The following is a 20,245-nucleotide window of genomic DNA, read 5'->3' as shown; positions in this document are numbered from 1 at the left end:
CACCCTTAGTGGCCACCTTTTGCATAAACTCAAGATTGTTCGATACTTTTAAGCAACAGTGGTCAGCGGGTTGCAATACCGTTGTCACAATGCTATTGGAGTCCGATTAAAACTCACTATTTGAACGTCGCTAATATTATTGCTGATATGTAACGGTTAATGTTTTGTATTTTTTTTCTTTTTCAGTCCCCTCCCAAAGGTGCCACGATCCCTTATCGCCCTAAACCCCAAGTTGGTGGGCCAGTGATCCTGGCTGGTGGGCAAGCCTACACCATCCAGGGTAATTACGCGGTGCCCGCCCACTCGGACGTAAGTACAGTATTGCCATTGCCCGCCCCCCATACCGGGCCAAACCCACCCTCGCTGAATACCACCACATTGACCAGCTCCCATTTCGCAACCCATCACCCATCACACTATGCTTCACATGGCCACCCGCTCCTCCCCCCTCATCTTACCTCCCATCATCCACTTCATCCAAGCCCCCTTCACGCCAGCGTGGCAGGCCTCGCCGACCCCCTGCTGAAGAGTGGACACTTGCAGGCAGCCCTCCCGCCCGTACACCTCGTGGCAGATGCCGTAAGTCTTTTGTTTTTCGTGGTCCAACGTCCTCCCAGCCTGACCCCAATGCCACGGTGAATAGAATTGAAATATCTACCGTCTACGACCTCGGCGGGCTGTTTCGCAGACATTCTATTTTGCTAGGTTTTCCTCGATTTTTTTTTTTTTATCCATTTCGCTCGGTACGAACGATCTCGACGTTAGGTACGTCGTGCGAAAATCATCGGAGCTTTCGCATTCTCAGACCGATTTCTTCTGCCAATTTTCTAATTATTTTTGCCAACGATAATTTGTCGTTACGCAGAGCGAAAAGTCGCATTAAAATGATTTCACGCGAATCACTCCCTCTCCGAAATGTTTTGGATTAACTTTTTACCCTCTGCCAAATTTAATTTGATACTTGAGAGTTAGAAGAAAAACAACGTGTTTTCTTCGGATCAGAAAATCATTTCACCAGACATTTTACGGGCTTGCCAATTAATTTGCTATTTACGATACGCTGTGCACCGTGGCTTCAAGTAGTACGTCTCCACGTGTATCGGAATGTCCCCTGATTACCCAAAATTCCCGATATCTGATTTACCCCGTCAACCCTTGTATGTCACCCTTCGAATCTATAGCCCTCCTGCTTTTGAAACAGACTCTTCCTATTTCGCACGCAATGTCTAGCTTGCAGCAAAATTTTCACCTCGTACTTTGAGTACCTTACCTCACAAAGTTTGCCGCCAGTGGAGAATTTTCATTGAAAGTTTTTAAGATTAATAAGCATTGTAAAGATTCTTCATAATTTGCTGCATTCTAGAATAAGTTTTTCAACTTATTTATTCTGTACTAACTTGTGGTACGTTAAAAAAAAAAAAAAAAAAAACAACAACCTACAAGGACAAATGGGAAAACGACACTTCGGGAATTCGAAAACGAGTACACAGATTTTCAATTTCGATATCGACAATTTCTCTGTTTACAAAATTTCACTTTTCATTCCGGAATTTGAAATAAAAAGTAACAATTTCGAATTAGGTTTACCTTTGTCGGCGTTTTCCCATGTTGGAAACAGAGTTGCCTTGTTTGTCCGTTTGTTTGCTTGTTTGTTTGTTTGTGTATAACATACTTATCTCATTGTCAGCTGTTGGAATGTTTGTTGCCCGAGCTATCCGTGAATCTACTTCGTACTTATCAGGGTGGAAGTTACCGTACAAACGCATGCAATTGATAAATAATTAATTCGCCGAGAAGTTGACAGATCTGTGCAAGAAAATAGAGTTCCAAGTTTACGATACCTTATTTGAAAATATTTTTCACAATCAACAGGCACCTCGCATGTTGTATGTTAATTCATATTCTTGTGGTGTTCCGATGATACCAGAAATAATTGATCGTCTCGTTTCCCTCCAAAAAGAGAATGCATCGGCACTTCTATTTTTACTGTGTATTCAAAACTCAGTCATTTGGCTTTGTTATCCTGCTACGCATAAGTCGTAGTAGGATGTACCCTATCACAGAAGAAATGTTTTCGACGTATCGGTGATTTGCAATCGTTGGTACACCGTAATCAGATTTTGCATATCACTTTTATCCGCAATACTAGCAGGTCAATTATCGCACATGTGCCAGATCATCTCGAACGGAAATATATTTTCCACTATAGGTTTAAAAATGAGTATAGCGCGGATGCTCCTAGCTCGATGCTGATAGCTGTCAGTTATCAGCGATTCACGAATCTCGACTTTCATCAATACGGTGCCAAAATGTCATTTTTTATCCGTTCAACTTCGAGAAATTTTTCAAATAAAAAAAAACTTCAATTCGCTTGTATAGTAATTCTCAACTGGGGATTGTCAATACTTGATTGATGCCAAGAAATGCATGTATGGCACGAAACGGTAGAAAAAGTATGCTGATTTTTTTTTTCTCTTTTTTTTTTTCTTTTCCAAAATTTAAAACTTGCTTGACATACTTTTGGCTCATATCGTGGCTTCTCTTCCGTCTCTTCTGGCATTCTGAATTCTTTGAATACTTTCCCGATCCTCTTCCCCTGCCACAAACTATCTCACCACTTGCTTTATTGATTAATTTTACTCTCATCGCTTACGTCTGATTTCCTCACCCCGAAGCTCTCGCTTCTACAAGTTTTTTGAACTTCTGTAAAGTCAAGCAGAGAATTATTGGAACTTCTTGTACCACAAGATTGACTACTAAACCAAGTTCAGGGCAAGAAATTGCGAATGAACGTAACAGAAGCTTTCTTTGAAATTACTCATTTATTTATTTGTTCTTTTTTTTGTTTTTTTTTTCTTTTTGTATAAAGCTTAATCTTCAACCGCTTGAAACTACTGTACATCTCTCATCTCCCTCCCGCTTTTTCACAAATAAATGTAGCCTTCCGCAATGACAAACCTTCTCACGTTTGGTTAATTATTGCTACAGATTGCAAAGACTTTACCTTGGCCAAATCCTTATCATTTATGATTCATTATTCAAAATAGAGCATGGCTTTGCACTTGGTGAAGAATTTGCGCGAGGGTGGGCTGCCTTACAACAGTTTACCAACTACAATTAATTATAAATAGTTCAGTACTTACAGTTAAATGCAAAATAAAAATAATCCGATTTCAGGCCCATTCGTTATTAGTATTTTTACAAATTTTCTTGGAACAGCGAACAACACGTAATGATAGTCTTACGTATCACGTCACGCAGGATCAGCCACAAAATTTCACTACTCGGATGATAATTACGTCAAAGTATCGTTGGATAATCATTATACCTATTTTGTTAAAGATCAGAAGGGGCAGTCAGCTAAGTTTCCTCGTGAATGTTAGACATGTATTGAAAAGAGAAAGAAAATGTATTCAGTTCACAAGGGCCCCTGGATTTCCTGTGTCCGAACCCCTCAGTCCAACCAATAGCCAGAAGATAAATCTCAATGCTGTACATACATTGCTATAACAATTGTTGGAGTGAATTCTATAGTCATATTCATATTACATCATCCATAGAGAATCTATTCCTTGAGACGGAGCTATTCCATAGAGAATCTATTCCTCAAGTCTGAGTTAGAATTCAAATTCATTTCACATGAGACTCTATCATCATTGCCGTAGATTGAATGTAGACGAAATGCGAGTATTATAGTTATTCTTACGTCATTCAGTGCCTAATTATAACGTTTCAATGACAGCGATGTTATCTGGCTCCTGATTTGGTGTTGAGAAGTTTTTCACATCGCGTATAGTGATCTTAGTCAACAGAATTAAACCAATGGAAAATCAGAAACAGAAGGCAATTATCTGTTCACCATTGAACCAAATTCTGAGTAGTCGGTATGTGTCGTTGTTACAGATGGGGAAATTGGGAAGCAATCCTCTCGCTGGTCTTGCAGCTCTAGGTCTCGGAGGCCTTGCTACACCTGCAAACACTGGCGGACTGAATCCAGCTGGTAAGCTAGTGTAACAGTAATTAATTTGAAAAATGATAAATTTGTCGAAGTCATTGAAAGGCGTTCCTATTAATTTCATTTGAGTCAAGTCATTTTTGAAGTACCTTTTCCCAATGCTCATGGATTAACTTATTATAGCTTTAGCAGCGCTCGCTGGAAGTCAGTTGCGCACTACCAACACCAACAGGCAACAACCCGCCGCTAACAATCAGACACACGAGATGACTGTACCAAATGAGTTGATCGGTTGCATTATTGGAAAGGGTGGCACCAAAATAGCTGAAATTCGTCAAATATCAGGGGCTATGATTCGCATCAGTAATTGCGAAGAGAGAGAAGGAGGGGCTACTGACCGGACCATCACAATCACTGGAAATCCAGACGCAGTTGCTCTCGCACAATATCTCATCAATATGAGGTAAGTACAAAATTCTACAATTGATTTTAATCGTCCGTGCTAGGATTTTTAAGTACAAGTACTGGATAGCAGTAGCTTAAAACTGATAATTGTTGGAACACTCGATGCAAACAATGAATATAATCATCAATATAGTTATGATATGATCAATTGAAAAGCTTACGAACGTCGATGAATTGTTATCCAGTACAATTGAATACTCATGATGGTTTACGTTCCCCTAACTCGATTTGATAATGGTTTACTATTGAATTTTAAACTATTTTCAGTGAATCTATACACATATATTTATATATATATAAAAATTAATTACTCGTTTCTTCTCTACATTTTTATACTACTTGTTGAAACTCTTGATGCCAGTAAAATGTAGCTGTGTGTATGTCTCTGCATGTATGGATGCGTGAAAATTGAAGCTCAAATCACACACGGACGTACATACCGAAATACACAGACGTATGTTCAGTCTCCTATCGTGTGTTTGCTGCCTATTAGAAGTATTTTGTAATAAAATCCACTTATGATGACATGAGCATGTTATGCGTATGATTTTCCGAACATTAAATATTTCCCAATATTCTCTTGGGTAATTTTGACCGTGCGCTCATGTCATCATAGGACTGGTGGTCAGTATAGAATGTTGTACTACCTAAGATTGGGGGAAATACTATTGTGTATTGCATTATGTGATGCCGTTGAAAGGATGATAAGAAATCGGGGAAAAAGTACAGCAGGTGGTGGTGTAATTTTTAAGAATAGGTAAGAGAAGAGAAGAACCTCAGCTTCAAGGAAGGACCACAGCTACGAAACGAAGAGAGTATCCCCGAAACAGAAGAGGAGAATAGATTAATCCTTTATTTCCAGGTCCTGTCTTCCAGGTCCAGAACCTACTGAACCTAACTCAACTGCAGAATCCAGAATTAACTCCGTTAATATCAGTTCCCAATAGCTGATGGCTGTCCCTTCAGATAAAAGGGAAACGCTTTCTTATCAATCATCCTATCAGTCCTGAGAACAGTACAATCAGAAAATCCTTCCTCATATCGTTTTAACGATTTAATATGTCTTTCCTGCGTTTAAGCGGCTTCGTGAACAATTTGGCGTTCGAATCTAGTTCAGTAAATATTTTGGAGTCCATTAGTACGTTCGTGCGGACTCATCTTGAAACACAGACGAACAACGAAGCCTCTTATTGTTGCTTATTTATTTTGTTTACTCTTCCTCGCTGATCATCGTCGCTTCAATTTTTAGTGTCCAACAATATACATTGCATCGATTACGTAATAGGAATGGTACTAATTGCACAAATATTACAAAATACAATAGCTTGGTGGTGGTTACACGCCTATATCAACTCATCCTCTGATATTGACAGTATGATTTATTTATTTATTTATTTATTTATTTGTCCTGTAGAATTACACTTCAACAATGCAACTACTTTTTTGCAGCATCAAACGCTGTTATCATCATTCAATCATTTTCAATATTTCACAAGAATTTATTTGCCCTTTATATCGCACATTAACCATATACTGGTACGCATGCCCATATTAGTTTTGAATATTTTATTTTTTTCACGGTATTTGGAAGATAAATGTTGGAGACGGGTGTAGTCTTACTGTTTCTATTACGTGACGATATATCATGATTTATTTCAATTTTATTGATATTATTGTAGTTTTATACTGGATATGTATGGAAAGATTTCAACGATAAGGATTGATTATTGTTCCAATGAAAGAAATTTTTAGCTCGTGTGATATAATAACGTAGTTTGGAAAACGTTGAAACATATCCCGTACGAGGACTGTTAGGACCAATTCCGACATCCATGTTATATTATAATCCGTTATATTTTATTCCAGATTGCCACCTACATTACTACATAACTATGTTAATACTTTCCCAATATTTCTATTATAACTTATATTATTACGTAATCATATCCTAGCACTCCCATTGCATGGCCTGCACTCTGTCGATACAGCCGGTAACAATATTGTAAATATATGAACATATATACATGTATATATATTCTAACTTACATATAACAAGCATTTGACATCTGGGTGTGTGTATATAGATTTCGACAGCATAATTCAATCACAACACAGATGATATCACGTTTGATCACCCTGGAACATTATTTTTGGGCAGAGTGCACATCATGCTTTGTTTACTTTAGTTTCTGCCTTCTATTGTATGGAGACATGGCGATCGAGGATAGAGTTTTGATAGAGAGGACAAGAGAACCTGCTCGCTTGGATCAGGAATTTGCAGAAGAGAGTCTCTTCGTGTCGACCCTGTACGACAAAGGTCAGCGACAACTTTAGTGTCGTCAAAGTGTTTGGTGGTGCGATTGCCATGTCTCTACCGTTAGTCACACCTTTACCGTCCCTGCATTTACCAGTTTACCAATTACTACATTCCTACCTTACATTTGTGTCTTTTCCCAGTGTCGAACTGCAGAAAGCTAACTTAGAGGCCCAAAATACCCAAACCCCTGGCAGCGGTACCACTCCCGGGGCATCCGGGGCCAGTGCTTCCCCCTCTACCACTACCACCACTGCCTCTCCTTTGGCCAGCGCCATTCCTCTGGCTCAGCTGCTTAGCAAGCCAGGTGCTCTCAACGCCCTATCTAGCCTCACTGCTCTTGGCGGGCTAACGGAATTGCTAGGTGGGGCTACAGGTGCAACTACGACTGCACTCCCGGTGCAAACCACTGGTGTGCACCGTTCACACAAGCCATTTACACCCAGACTACGTAGTCCCGGTGCACCCGGGCCCACAGACAGCGGCAAATTTAAATCTGAACGCACCAAGTACAATCCGTACTAAGATAATAATCATTTGATACTGCGATATTGAGGAGTATGGTATATATCGTGGACTCGGAGTGCTGCAAACCTATATTTTTCCTCGATGGATTCTCAAAGTTGAAAGATATTTCATCGATATTAGCTCGTTTTGTTATCTATCTGCCTATCTATGAATCAATCAATCAGTCAATCAATCAACCGATCAATCAGTGAGCATTGTAATTAGTTTATTCATCGAACTTTTGTTTCTTATATTTTTGTTTTTTTTAATAACTCAACTTTTTATAGCGTAATCATACTCATCCAGGTATCATTATACCGTACTGCGAGACAGTGTCTTTTATTATTATCATGTAGTCTTTTCGTTTTTGTTGTCATTATTCAGATGTAATTTTCGTGATGATCAGATTTTGAAGTATCTTTCTTGTAATTTTTTGAATATTTTTCTAGTTTTTTTTTTTCCCCCCCTGCGTTTTCTGTTATAGAAACGCATCGAAATCGCACGATGTCATTGATTGAATACGTATCATAACGGACCATTTTAGTGCGATAGCAAAACCCCTATAGTTGGGTTTAATACCATTCGTCTTTGAGAGAAATTTTTGTAAATCGTCAAGGTATGCTTAATCAACTATCGACGTCGCTGATGCGGTCGAATAATAGGAAGATAGTCGTTTAATAAATAGAATGTAAAGAATCAGAATTTGTAAATCTCAACAATTAATCATTCCTTTGGAACATAATTACCAGGGAATAAAATCGTTGTATATGTGACTGCGACTTTAACGTTGCCAAAAATGTTGATCCGATATACATCATGTTAGATAGCTAATCACTAACACGACAAAGAAAAAGCTGACCGGCTATGTGTGTAATCCATAGTTCGATAGCGCAGAAGACATTTTGTACAAGTGCTTCGATACGCGTCTCGTCTAGGTGTATCAAAGAAAAAAAAAAAAGAAAGAAAGAAGAGGAACAACGATGCCACTGAAACGGTCTGTTAGTGATGACATTTGAGAGCTTATTAATTATATATACTGTCTCGTTGTCTTGTCTACCAGCGAAATAGTTCAGTTAAAATATCTATCGATATATTATATTAGTGTATTATTCACATGACATTCACGCCTATAACTAATTATTCCTGTGTTTCATAGGCATTACATGCATACACATTACATTTACTTCGTTGACACTACAAATGCAATACTTGAATCATTTAATGTCAAAAAAATGTGACGTGTCTCTTGAAGAAACTCATTAATATCAAATTTAGCAGAATAACAGAAGAAAAATACCACTAATCATTAAAAGAAATTCATCCGACATCCAGGATAAGTTTCACGTATGCGTACGTGATGTTTAAATAATAATCACAATGGTAATGATGACACAAATAGCGACCTATATTGTCTGAGAAAATCAATTTATTTATTATATCCGAATGAAGAAAACCACACAAAGAGAAACAATCCAGCTTTGTATTTACAATTCTTCAAGCTGATATTTGTATAGAACAAATGAAATTTTCTAGTAATTGAGTACATATCCGAAAATAAATGATCATCGAGAACCGAAAATAAAAATTAGGGCTTCAGAGCCGATGAAGTAATATGTGTGAATTAGTGTTACGAATTGATTTGTCATTTTCTGCTCTCGAGCTACGTCTAAGAATCAAAAGAAACAATCATATGCCTATGGTATATTATTACTTAGTTTTTTTTTTTTATTTTTTTTCCCAAACCGATATAGATTCCTTAATATTCGTGTGCTCAATCGTAGAGTTAGTGAGAATACATTTAATGAAATTAGTTGATTCTGAAGTCACGATATAATCGCAATCATTGTAAATTTATTAATAAAGTATAATAGTCCGTCAAATCTGATGTAGTCGAGTTGGACCTGTCCACCATGAATTAGGTACTTTCATTGTAATGAGATTTTATTTATTTTTAAATCTTCAATAACGTGGAACAGGTCTGATAGATGTTACGAGGTATGCTTAATATCTGATATTGAAATTTTGACTTCGTTTGTTAAGGCAATAATATTCAATACATGGGGAAAATGAAACAAAAAAAATGATGGAAAAATAAAATCAACTTCGTATTGTAGGCAGGATCATGGGAAGAATTGAAAGCGTGTGTCGTCGAATCTGAGCACGTCGTTGAGCTATATACATTGTGTGCTTAGCAAACATGGCTATTCTGTATCACCTTGTTGAATAAAGCTAGGCATATTTAATACAAACATTTCCTTTGTCTTCCTTTTAACGCGGAAATGTAAAAGAATAGAATAATCAACTAGCTCCAAAATGCTCGCTCGACAAGCCTTACGAAATCCAGATCGTAACGCGACCTAACACGAGCCTATTCTTTTCACATTCAACATTTTTTCTTATGATTTCTTACAAATTTCGCATCACACGCTACGCATACATACATGGTTCATCGAAGCCAAAATACCTAGCTCTATTCTTTTGCATATCTACTTATTATAAAATCCTTTCCATTTTCATAGGTCCAAGTATCTCGAAGACAACTGCATCGGGTTGTAGACGAAAGAAATTTTCGTAACGAAAAATTAGAATATATTCGGTTCCACCAATGGTCACGTGATCGTGGATTTTCATCGAAGTACGAAAGCTCTGTTCTTCGCGCTTCCGACCGGAGCAAAACCGATGCAGTTGTATTCGTACATGTTCTCCGGTTCTTCAATTCCTGCACTATAAGCACATTGTAAAATAGTAACGTACGTACATGCCGAAGAGTGGAGACTCGTTCAAAGAGATGTAGAGAGAGGGATAAAGAGAACGAAGATGTATCCATCCAACCAACTTGACCTAAGGCTCCTGCCCGCTACCGGTAAGCACCATCCGCTCCTTTGTAGTCCTCTTATTCTACTTCCCCTGTTAAACCACTTTGAACAATTTGAATGAAGATTTTCTTACCAAATTGTACTGGTACACGACACAGGAGTATATTTAAATATTTTAACATTCAACATCGACTATTGTTCATTGTCAGTTGAATATATATCATTCAAATTACTTGTACAGATAATTCTTTTCGCAAGTATAAAATTACTCAGGAGATTCTTATTGTTTCCGTATTAACTTTTTTAACGATTAGCGAACTTAAGAATTCATGTAAAATATCATCTTTAAGGTTCGCGACATTTTTTTTTCATTATTTGTTCATCAACTTCTCTGTTGTCTGTTTGTAAAAAAAATATGGAAACGCCATTTTTCTTCAACTCCTCTTTGAACACGAGATGTTTTTTGAATTGTCGATAAAACAAAGAGAGAGAGAACCAAAAAATTTAAAAAAAAAAGAGAGAAAGACACTGAAATTAAAATTGATTATACCGCAAATTCTATTTTGTATCAGGTTTGAAACCGCATACTCGAAAAATCTCAGAGGATTTCAAATCCACTCTGATGTGTTTTATTGTCTGTCTGTCCGTTTGAAAAATAAATTTTCAATCTGATATTCAAAGTCAAAAGTAAGTAATAAAAAAAATAGGTACAACAAAAATAGGGAAAACATCACACACAATTAATTCTCTCGCTCAGTCTATCGACCAGATAAAGTTTCGAGCTACAAACCCAGTCTTAACGTTGATGTGGCGTAATTTTTAACAATTTGAAAAGTTGAGCCCGAAGCAATTCGACTTGTCCAACTAAAATAGCAAGTGAGCAAAAGCGGACATGGCTCGAGAGACTTTTGCAACTCAGTGTACCAGAGGAATTGTTAAAAATTCAAACGTCTTCTTTCCTCCTTTCACGTCCCAGGTGGACTCTGAAAGTACGGTAGTATTCGTGTGTGTACGTCAGACTAAAGTTTGGACGAGAAGTCCTCGGTTTAACAACGGGATTAGAAATTCTGAAGCGCAGTCTCTCGAGCCCGTGAAACTTGTAGGATAAAGAGCGCGAGGCAAATGAAAATTTTTAGAATTGAAAAACATACTGTTCTGATAATGTTGCAGGATATCAATGGAAACAGCAGGAATGGCGATCCCAGCATATCACTACATCACACCGAATCACATCGTTAAATCTTCGATCCATTAAAGAGGCTCATATTGTTAAAAAAAAAAAAGACATGGGAGACATAGCGACACATGCAAAGCGTCTGGGGCTGAGCCAAATTGTGTTCATCGACAAGCTTGCAACATGATCACGTAACGTATATACAATTATACAACGTGTTCGAAACAATGAGACGCAACAAACACTTGATAATAAGTGTATATAATTTGTACAAACGGAACAAAAACAAAAACAAAAACAAAAAAAAAAAAAAAAAAATAATACGTTGCAGCCCCATGCTGCTGCTGATTGGTAAAGGGAACAAGCCAAAGATATGTTAGTTTTCATTTTTATATTTAAAAAAAAAAAGAAGCAAAAGAGAATAATATTGATGCGAGTAATTCTAGACTGGTTGTTAGCGTTTTTTTATTCACGTTATGGCACATTCGAATGCTAAGGATATGCTGGGTGGCTTTTAGTGATCGCTGTAATTGGCGCGACCGACTCCAATTATATACATGTCGTTGAGAGGTGGAAACTGTTGACAAAAACCGACGAAAAAGAAAAAAAAGTGTAGAGCTTGAACGATTTGTAGATTTTTCGAAACGGGACGAGAGAAACGAAAAAATTTTACATGCGTTTTTAAAAAACAAAACAAACAAAACGAAATTTGTATATCAATAACTCTCCGACGGATCGCTCCGAGTTACCACGGATGTCCATCGTGCAACGGGTACAAAGTACCCGCGATTTAATTGTAGTTGCGTAGCTTTTGCATGCAAATTCAATTCGAAATTATTATTGTTAATGATTATTAATTATTGTTGTACGATGTTATCTTGTTCAGGGTACGTAAAGGGACTCTTTAAAAAAAGTCAACTTCTATACGCCTCCCCGGATAACGAAATATCCTATCGCAAACTAATTTTTACCTTGTTAATGACTTGTTGAGTAATAATTTTACTTGATCAAAATTGCAATAACACGCGAATACGACAGCTACGTATAGAAAAATAATATTTACTCGTATATTTAAAAAGAAAAAAAAAAAAAAAAAATCATATAATGATTATGTTTTATTCGCCGACATAGAAATATTGTCATCGACGGGGTAAAATTTAGTGAGGAAACAAATTGTTTTTTTTTTTTTTTGTTATTTTGTTATTTTTCAAACAGACAAAAAGAGGAAGGAAATGACGTATAAGTAAAAGTGAAAAAATGAATTATTCTGTGGAGTATAAATAGTAATATATTTATTATACGATAAAAAAAAACATAATAATTAGGAAAGATGTAGGGATAAAAAAGTGCGAATTTAAAGCCTAGTTTCGAACAGGCGTTCTTTTCCTCGACCCCCCATCCCCCCATAACTTCCGCAAAAGCACCGCATACCAGGCAGATGATTACAGCGATTTCAATCACATTTTTTCCCCTTTGAATTGTCTAATCCACCCCTCGTAACCCTTCGGAAACTGGATGTGGAAATTATCGATGTGCGTGAGTTGATTTTTATGTTGGGGGGGGAAAAAAAAGAAAAAAAAAAAATAGAAAAATAGCTCGCCCGTCTGCCTTTTATGCAAAACTTGCTACAAGCCAGTCTAATCGTAACTATATATCATCCGAATATAATTCCGAACGTCACAACCAGCAATAAACTTTGCATGTAAAAAATGATTGGGTGTGTGCGTGAGACCGGTGGCTTAATGTCCCCGGATTTTGTTTAGGTATCGCAAAAATTCCGAAGAACTAAATACCCATCCAAAAAATCTAGCACAGCCCACACGTCTTCGAGTCAAAGAGAAGAAAAAAAAAAGAAATTGAAACACTTCCAGCGCGTGCCAAATTCTTGTACTCCCATGCTTCCCTATTTAACCCCCTTATATTATACCTAATACCTAATACTTGTTTTGTGTCATAGACGACAGCATGCTTGAGTAATTGCTTTGCAGATTTTACCGTTCAATTAGATCGCTTCGAAGATATACATTTAGTAGATATCGTATATCACCGTGTAGACCAGAGATTTTAAGGAAAAGGAAATAGAAAAACTTCCATCCGACGTATCCGAACAAAGTCGTCAGGACCCAATCCCCTACGCCGGGCCCTCCTCCTCCCCGATCGTCAGATTTTCCCGGGGGTGTTTGGAAAGTGTTACCACATTGAATATCGGCTCATCGTGAACAACTCCATGAACAATTTTATGCTACGTAATATTTCGGTTACTTTTGATTATCCCAAATTCTCTACAACTGTCGTACTGGCCCTCGATGCGTACTTGACATCAAACATTTTTATTGTTAGTCTATTAAAAACAAATTAGTGAGAGACGCGGTATGATTGTGTATCAACAATAAATATTGCTGTGATTAGATTTGAATATAGTAGTAGTTAAGGGCAATTTTTAGAAAATATTGGAGAGCTAAGGTTCAGATTTAAATATTGAATACATTAACGTGGACGCACTGCAGCGAGTGGCATTATGTACCGAACAAATAGACTGATAACAATACCAGTGCGATTACGACGTTTAAAATATAGAAAATAAATTCTATCGTAAAATATCTATACGAAACGCATTTCGCAGTTATTCACTGATAATCAGCGATTGAAAAGCAGAGGAAACTGAGAGTGAAGGGAAAAGAAAATTTCTCCAGGGTGTTGGGACCGTTGAACTCCTGCGATTGTGTATAATAACGAGAGAGAAATTCTCTAACTGCGTGATATCAAATTAAACAGAATTAAAAGAAAGAAAAAAACAAAAAAAAAAAAAGAAAGAAATAAATAAATAAAAGTGTACCTATTTGAGACTATAAGATGGTAAAAGGGTGACCAATAATTCACTTTATGTGAAACCTCTTTATCTTGTCGTTAAGTAAAAGTAAAAGTAAAAAAAGAAAGAAAACAAAAAAAAAAAAAAAACCAAGTAATAATTCGATTAAATGTTAATCAATTTTTTTCATTTTATACGTTTATCAATTTTCAATACTCGTTATTCGGCATTCGTTTTATGATATTACCGCATGATTATTACTCATATAGAATGGAATATTTGAGATACATATCTGATGAAAAATATCGGATTACAATATAATAATACATATTATATCTCTTGCTCGAATACCGCTCATATTTATTCGCTATACTCATTACTACGAGGTAATAGATTTTAAAAATCAATCAAGTCTTGTGGGAATATTTCATAGCTCTTAAGTATAATTATGTCTAATTTAAATTGTATAAGATTCTAATTGTGTACAATTTGAAGGAGAAAAAAAACAAAAAAAAAAAACAAGAAGAATTATTCATATAGTAATAGCATTATTATCGACATCCGGTCGTGCCAAATGAATTTCTTAATGACGATAGAATTAAAAAGAAAGAAAAAAAACAAACAATCTCGAAGCAGCCCTCGTGCCCCTTTTGAAACAATGATTGCTTGTCACAATCACAAAAAATCCCGCTCTGAAAAAATTTCACAAACCGATTCTATTATTCAGGGCCGATCGAGTCTCACGAGAGTTTCTGAATACCAATACCATCTCTAATTTCGATGGTACGAAAATCCGCGTTCTCTTATTTTTCAAACTCCTTGCCCGAACAAAAAGAGATAGCAAAAAAAATAAATAAATAAATTAATAACGCACGGTTCTTGTCGTGGCATAGAGCAATCTGTTGAAGCAGGGGCCTTAATCTCACTGCGCGAGAACTGATAAACTTCACTGAAAAGAAAAAAAAATTTATTGAGATCGCACTGCGGTTATGCAAGTGAATGAAAATGAAAAAAAAAAAAAAAAAAACACACAAATGAAAAATAAAGAATAAATGTGAAGCAGCAGTTACCGACCTTAATGTAACGCAAGGCAATCAGCTAAGAAATAACTTAGTTTTTATAGGATATTGTATCGTGTTCGTCGTTTCTAATCATGACCTGATAATCGACTTCAATGGCGAACGTAGTCTTTTGGAGGCATATTTTTTCTATGGTGGATAAATAAAAGAGGAAGAGAGAAAAAAAATTACAAACAAACACATAATAAGTGACATTAACTCGAGACAGATTGTGCCAAGTCAAAAAAAAAAAAAAAAAAATTGAAGTATCAGCTCAAACGCGTGCCAAGCTAATTAATATATGAGTGCCAATAAAAGTTTTTTTAATTAATTCAGGAGCTCTTAAGTGTTAACGAACGTACAATGATTATTGATGGATCTATTTCTCTTGTGGAATAAAAGGAGAGAGAACAAAAATAGAACACGCACTCGGTGATCGTTTTTGAATTGCGAAATAGAAGAGGAGTGCGAGAGACAGAGGCACCGATATACACGTAACGATCTTATCAAACTTTAATTGCACTTAATAAATAATTGCTTGAACATCGAATGCGACAAGTTTATATCGGACATTGAATGGATCTCGATAGTTTGAACAATAATATTGCAATGATTGAAGGATTTGCATGCCGCTATATATATCTATATATATATATATATTTGTTAGATTAATTTTAATAAATTATTAAAGTGGGTTTTTTTTTTTTATCGGGACCCATGAGAGAAAATTATTATTATTGAGAGGCTTCTGAAAATGATAGATATCTGTAAAAGATAATCCGGATATTTGCTGATAAAATGCCGTAGCATTTCGAAGTTGTACATACGAAAATGTGAATTTTAAAAAACCACTTTGACAATGAGATGAATTAGTTAGTTCCTGGTTTGATATCAGACTTGAGATATCCCTACTTTGCGGAAGAATAGCGAGTAGCGATGCAAGTGAGATAATGGAATGGCACGAAATCCAAAGTTGAATATCCCTGATCCGAAAGCAAATGTAAAAATATGGAAATTTGGCTACGCTGCCTTTTTTATAATTTCTTTGGCCAAACCAACTTATGTTTACGAAGCCTTTATAAAACAGGGTCATAAATACTTACAAGTAATACGAGTATTTAAAATGAAGAAAAGTAGTTGTGTAATATCAAGAGTAGGAAAATGTCTTTAAAAAAGAAAAAAAAAAAAAAAAACAAGGAGGAGAGAGAAAGATAAGCATATTGGGAAAAGAAGGATAATTTTTATTAACGCGAAATGTAAATTGATCTATTTAAACTTAGACATTTATTGTAAGAAAGGTAAAGAAATATAAAAATACTGATTGGTTTTCTGATTGCGGTAAAGACTGGCGTTAAATTATAACGTGGAATGTTTCTTGCGGCACATTGAAATGTGTAATGAAATAAATCACATGTGAAATGAACCAAATATCTTGCGTGATTGTTGTAAGAAACGCATCTCCACTCCGTAACAATACTCTTGCACCATGACATTGAAGTGCTGCACGTTAGAAAAAAAGAAAATAAATAAATAATAATTAAAAAAAAAAAAAAAAAAAAAAAAAAGAAGTACATTATTTCAGGGTAATGTTTTGTAAAATTGTCTGCTATACAATATTTACATGATAAAATTAACAAAAGGAAAAAAAAAAAAAAGAAAGAAAAAAAAATCAATAAAATTATTATACTAAATAATTAAGGATAGAGAAACACGATATATAATGATTAATAATAACGTAAGTAAGATGTACCTACAGTTATAGGCGGTAGGTAGAATTACGTAAAAACTGAATAGTGTAATAAAAACGTATCGTCATTACATGTGAACGGATATCAATGTAAATGATATTATTGGTTCATTCGGCAGAGCAAAAATTACATTAGAACCTGTAGCTGATATACATATCTTGTATTCGTTATACCATATCGATGCGGATAGGTCAATCAATTGCCACTCAAACTCTGACGGAGATATGGAATATTCTTAGGACCCTCCGAGCCCTACATTTCTCTACGAAGCACTATCCTTTGGCTTCGATGCCAAGTCATCGTGCTCGATCACATCAGAGGCCCTCGTAACTCTGGAGTTTGCTTGGAAATTAGGGTGACCTAGCCGCTGAAATAAGTAAAATTATCACGTAGGAGCCGTGTGTATAGACCCAATTAACACATAGTGCCCCTCACCCAAAATCAGTCTACATATCAAACTAGCTAGCACCGTGTCCATTCCTCTTCCCCAACTACTTAGCCTCCTGGCATCTCCGTCGAGCAGCTATTCCTTCAAACTCACATGGCAGCTTTTGAGCTTATAACTTTGAAAAGTTTGTAAGCTTATCGGCTGTTGATTGTACGACACATGATGTGCTGCGAAAGGGATATCTGGACTTTGTAGCTCATATCACCCCACCTACCTATGTAGCTACGTAAGTTTATTATTATTCTATAATCCTAAAATCGTTGTTCCCAATTTCACATATCCATTATAATTATTACCACCTTAACACTATGGTATTGTAGTCGATTATTCTACCCTGTATCACACTGCATAAATAATTAACCAATTGTATAATTCGTCGATGAATATTTCTCCTTTTTATCATCGTTTCAATTAATGTTGTCATTATTATTGATTATTGATTATTGATTATTGATTATTGATTATTTTTTATTTAGATTTAAAATCACGAGCCATGATCGTCATTCTTTTTTGTTTAATTTCCAAAATTTATTATTCGTATATTGTGATAATATTTAGAACGAAAGGGACGTGCAATTGAGAATTATGTCGTTTAACATACTTCAAGCCATCGTACTGCGCGAACAGAATTATTTATTTAATTGCATTAAAAATTTTTTGAAACAATATTGTTATGTATTTATATTGATTGTATTTTACACTAGATACTACGTACACGTTGTTAATTAGTTGCTATCCGAACGAAAGCTGAACTAACTAAGGGTGGTTTTTTAGACCAGTTCCTCCGATACGATCCGATAATCTGACTATTCCGGAAATTATTTTCTTCCATTGTGCCCTTAATTTATTCAACTTTTTTTTTTTTTTTTCTTTCATTTATTACACACGTTATAGGTGTAGTAATCACTTTAACGTTATTATTTTTTATCTTACATGATTGGTTTGCTCAACTATTTAACTATTAATCGATCCAGTTAATTGTTAATTTATTCACGATGCCATAAATTGAAAATTAATTTTTAATCGATTAGTAAAAAGTAAGCGGTCACCAAATTTTTACTTCACTTGGCATCGATCGGTTATACACTTTCGAACAGTGATATACTTCCCGATTATAAAAAAAAAATGCTAAGATCTGATTATTATTAATTTTTTTTTCGTTTTTTTTTTTCCAATGGGACAAGTTGTATTTTTCTCTCGCTAATAATTAATTATACTACTTATCGAAATTAGGTAGTTGAAAATTGAAAACGAGCCGCCATTTAATTTTTCATTACTAATGTATTTATTACATGTTAGTTGTATTCAATTAACAATTGTATATATTATATTAAATATTATTTTATAAACAGACCTGTAATTCTCGTTCGAATTGTCTCCGTAGTTATTATCATTATCATTATCATTTTTATCGTCCTTATTATTATCATTATTATCATCATCATCATTTTGATTAAATTCATATTATTGTGATTATGCATAAATTGGCAGTGAATAGAAATTATTATTTGTAAATTTCACTCATCTACTTATCCCTGTATTTCTATCAGGCATTATAATATTTTATTCTCAAACGAAATGAAAAAAATTAATAAGCAAACAAAAACGACGTTATGTTGATAACTACCAATTTGACAGTAAATGAGAAAAAAAGAACATACCGAGTATGAAATAAATTGAACTAAATAAAGAAGAAAAAAAAAATATATATGTATAATAATGATGAAAAAGAAAAAAATTACAATAAAGGCAATAATATTGTTAAATTTCAAATACATAAACATTGTATTGTATTTGAATTGTATAAGTTGCATAAAAAAGACAGATTTTCTTTAGATAACGATGCACTACATGATATTTAAAATAATAATCTAAGTATGAAAAAAAAATAATAAAAATAAAAAAAAAATACACTGACTATATTTTCATAGTTCAGTAGAATTTTGCTTAGGTTAAATGAAGAAAGAAACAAAAAGAAAAATACACGTAATAACTGATGATATTTTAACATTATGTAAAACCAAACAAAGAAATAAAATTAAATGAAACACAATAAGACGAAGAAGAAAAAGAGAAAATTAAATGAAGGAACTAAAAAAAAAAAAACACAAATTGATAAACACACGAATAAAATAGTTGAATGAAAAAAGAAAGACAAAATGAAAAGGGAAAAAACGTCACGAAAAATTTTTGCGGTTTATCGTCTAATTTTTGTAAATCATATATATTATTATAAACTCGCGTACAAATATCAACGTATATAATATTATTACCATGTATACGGTACACTTGAAGTGTACTTATTATACTTAACATTATAATGAATAAAAAAAAAAAAAACATAAAATAAAATAAAATAAATAACAATAAATAAGTAAATTTGTCATGTTGTTATAGGCGAAGGTTTATTTAAAAATAATAATAACAATACGATGATATGAAATTTATTTAACTAAACCGGATACGGAAAGCTATATAATGAAAAATGCAGTCGTCGCTGTAAATGATTATTATTAATTAATACAATTATTATTAATACAATACAATAATATTACACAGTTCTTTCCATAATGACGAATAAAAAGAATAAATAAATAAATAAATAAATAAAAAACAAGCAAAGGAAAGAAGAGAAAAACAAAAAGATAAAATAAACAAGCAAGATTTTTAGTGTTTACACTATTCATTTATTGATAAACAACTCTATTATTATATATAAATATAATTATTATACATATAAATATATATATATATCAATAACAATATTATTATTGTAATGTTTGTTTTTGGTTATTAAAGTGTGTATATAGTAATACTCTATATCATAGAAATGAATATACCTCGCCAACCTCCCTTAGCGACTCAATCGAACGTATTGTCCTTCTTAATTAGCCATTCGAAATGTGCCGCGGCGCTCAAATTAGTTCGTACCACCGCCAACTGGGGGGGCG

General features: G+C 34.6%; 1 protein-coding gene across 8 annotated transcripts in view; it reads left to right on the top strand.

Moving 5' to 3' along the window:
* The window catches only part of LOC105691224 (poly(rC)-binding protein 1), a 52,724-nt gene extending 33,324 nt beyond the window's left edge, over window positions 1-19,400 (top strand). For 6 of the 8 annotated variants that reach the window (XM_025747148.2, XM_048658440.1, XM_012410265.3 and 3 more), the window contains 5 exons: window positions 187-579; window positions 3,904-4,000; window positions 4,139-4,418; window positions 6,878-10,104; window positions 11,228-19,400. In XM_025747148.2, coding sequence (XP_025602933.1) covers window positions 187-579; window positions 3,904-4,000; window positions 4,139-4,418; window positions 6,878-7,259 — 1,152 coding nt within the window. In that variant the 3' untranslated portion in view covers window positions 7,260-10,104; window positions 11,228-19,400. The remainder of the gene's footprint in view (window positions 1-186; window positions 580-3,903; window positions 4,001-4,138; window positions 4,419-6,877; window positions 10,105-11,227) is intronic. The other 2 variants (XM_048658443.1, XM_048658444.1) reach the window with 2 other exon arrangements.
* The last annotated feature ends 845 nt before the right edge of the window (window positions 19,401-20,245 follow it).

The sequence above is a fragment of the Athalia rosae genome, chromosome 7, assembly GCF_917208135.1.
Source record: "Athalia rosae chromosome 7, iyAthRosa1.1, whole genome shotgun sequence".
In the NCBI taxonomy this organism is placed as follows: domain Eukaryota; kingdom Metazoa; phylum Arthropoda; class Insecta; order Hymenoptera; family Athaliidae; genus Athalia; species Athalia rosae.
This window is presented reverse-complemented; position numbering and strand designations above follow the sequence as displayed.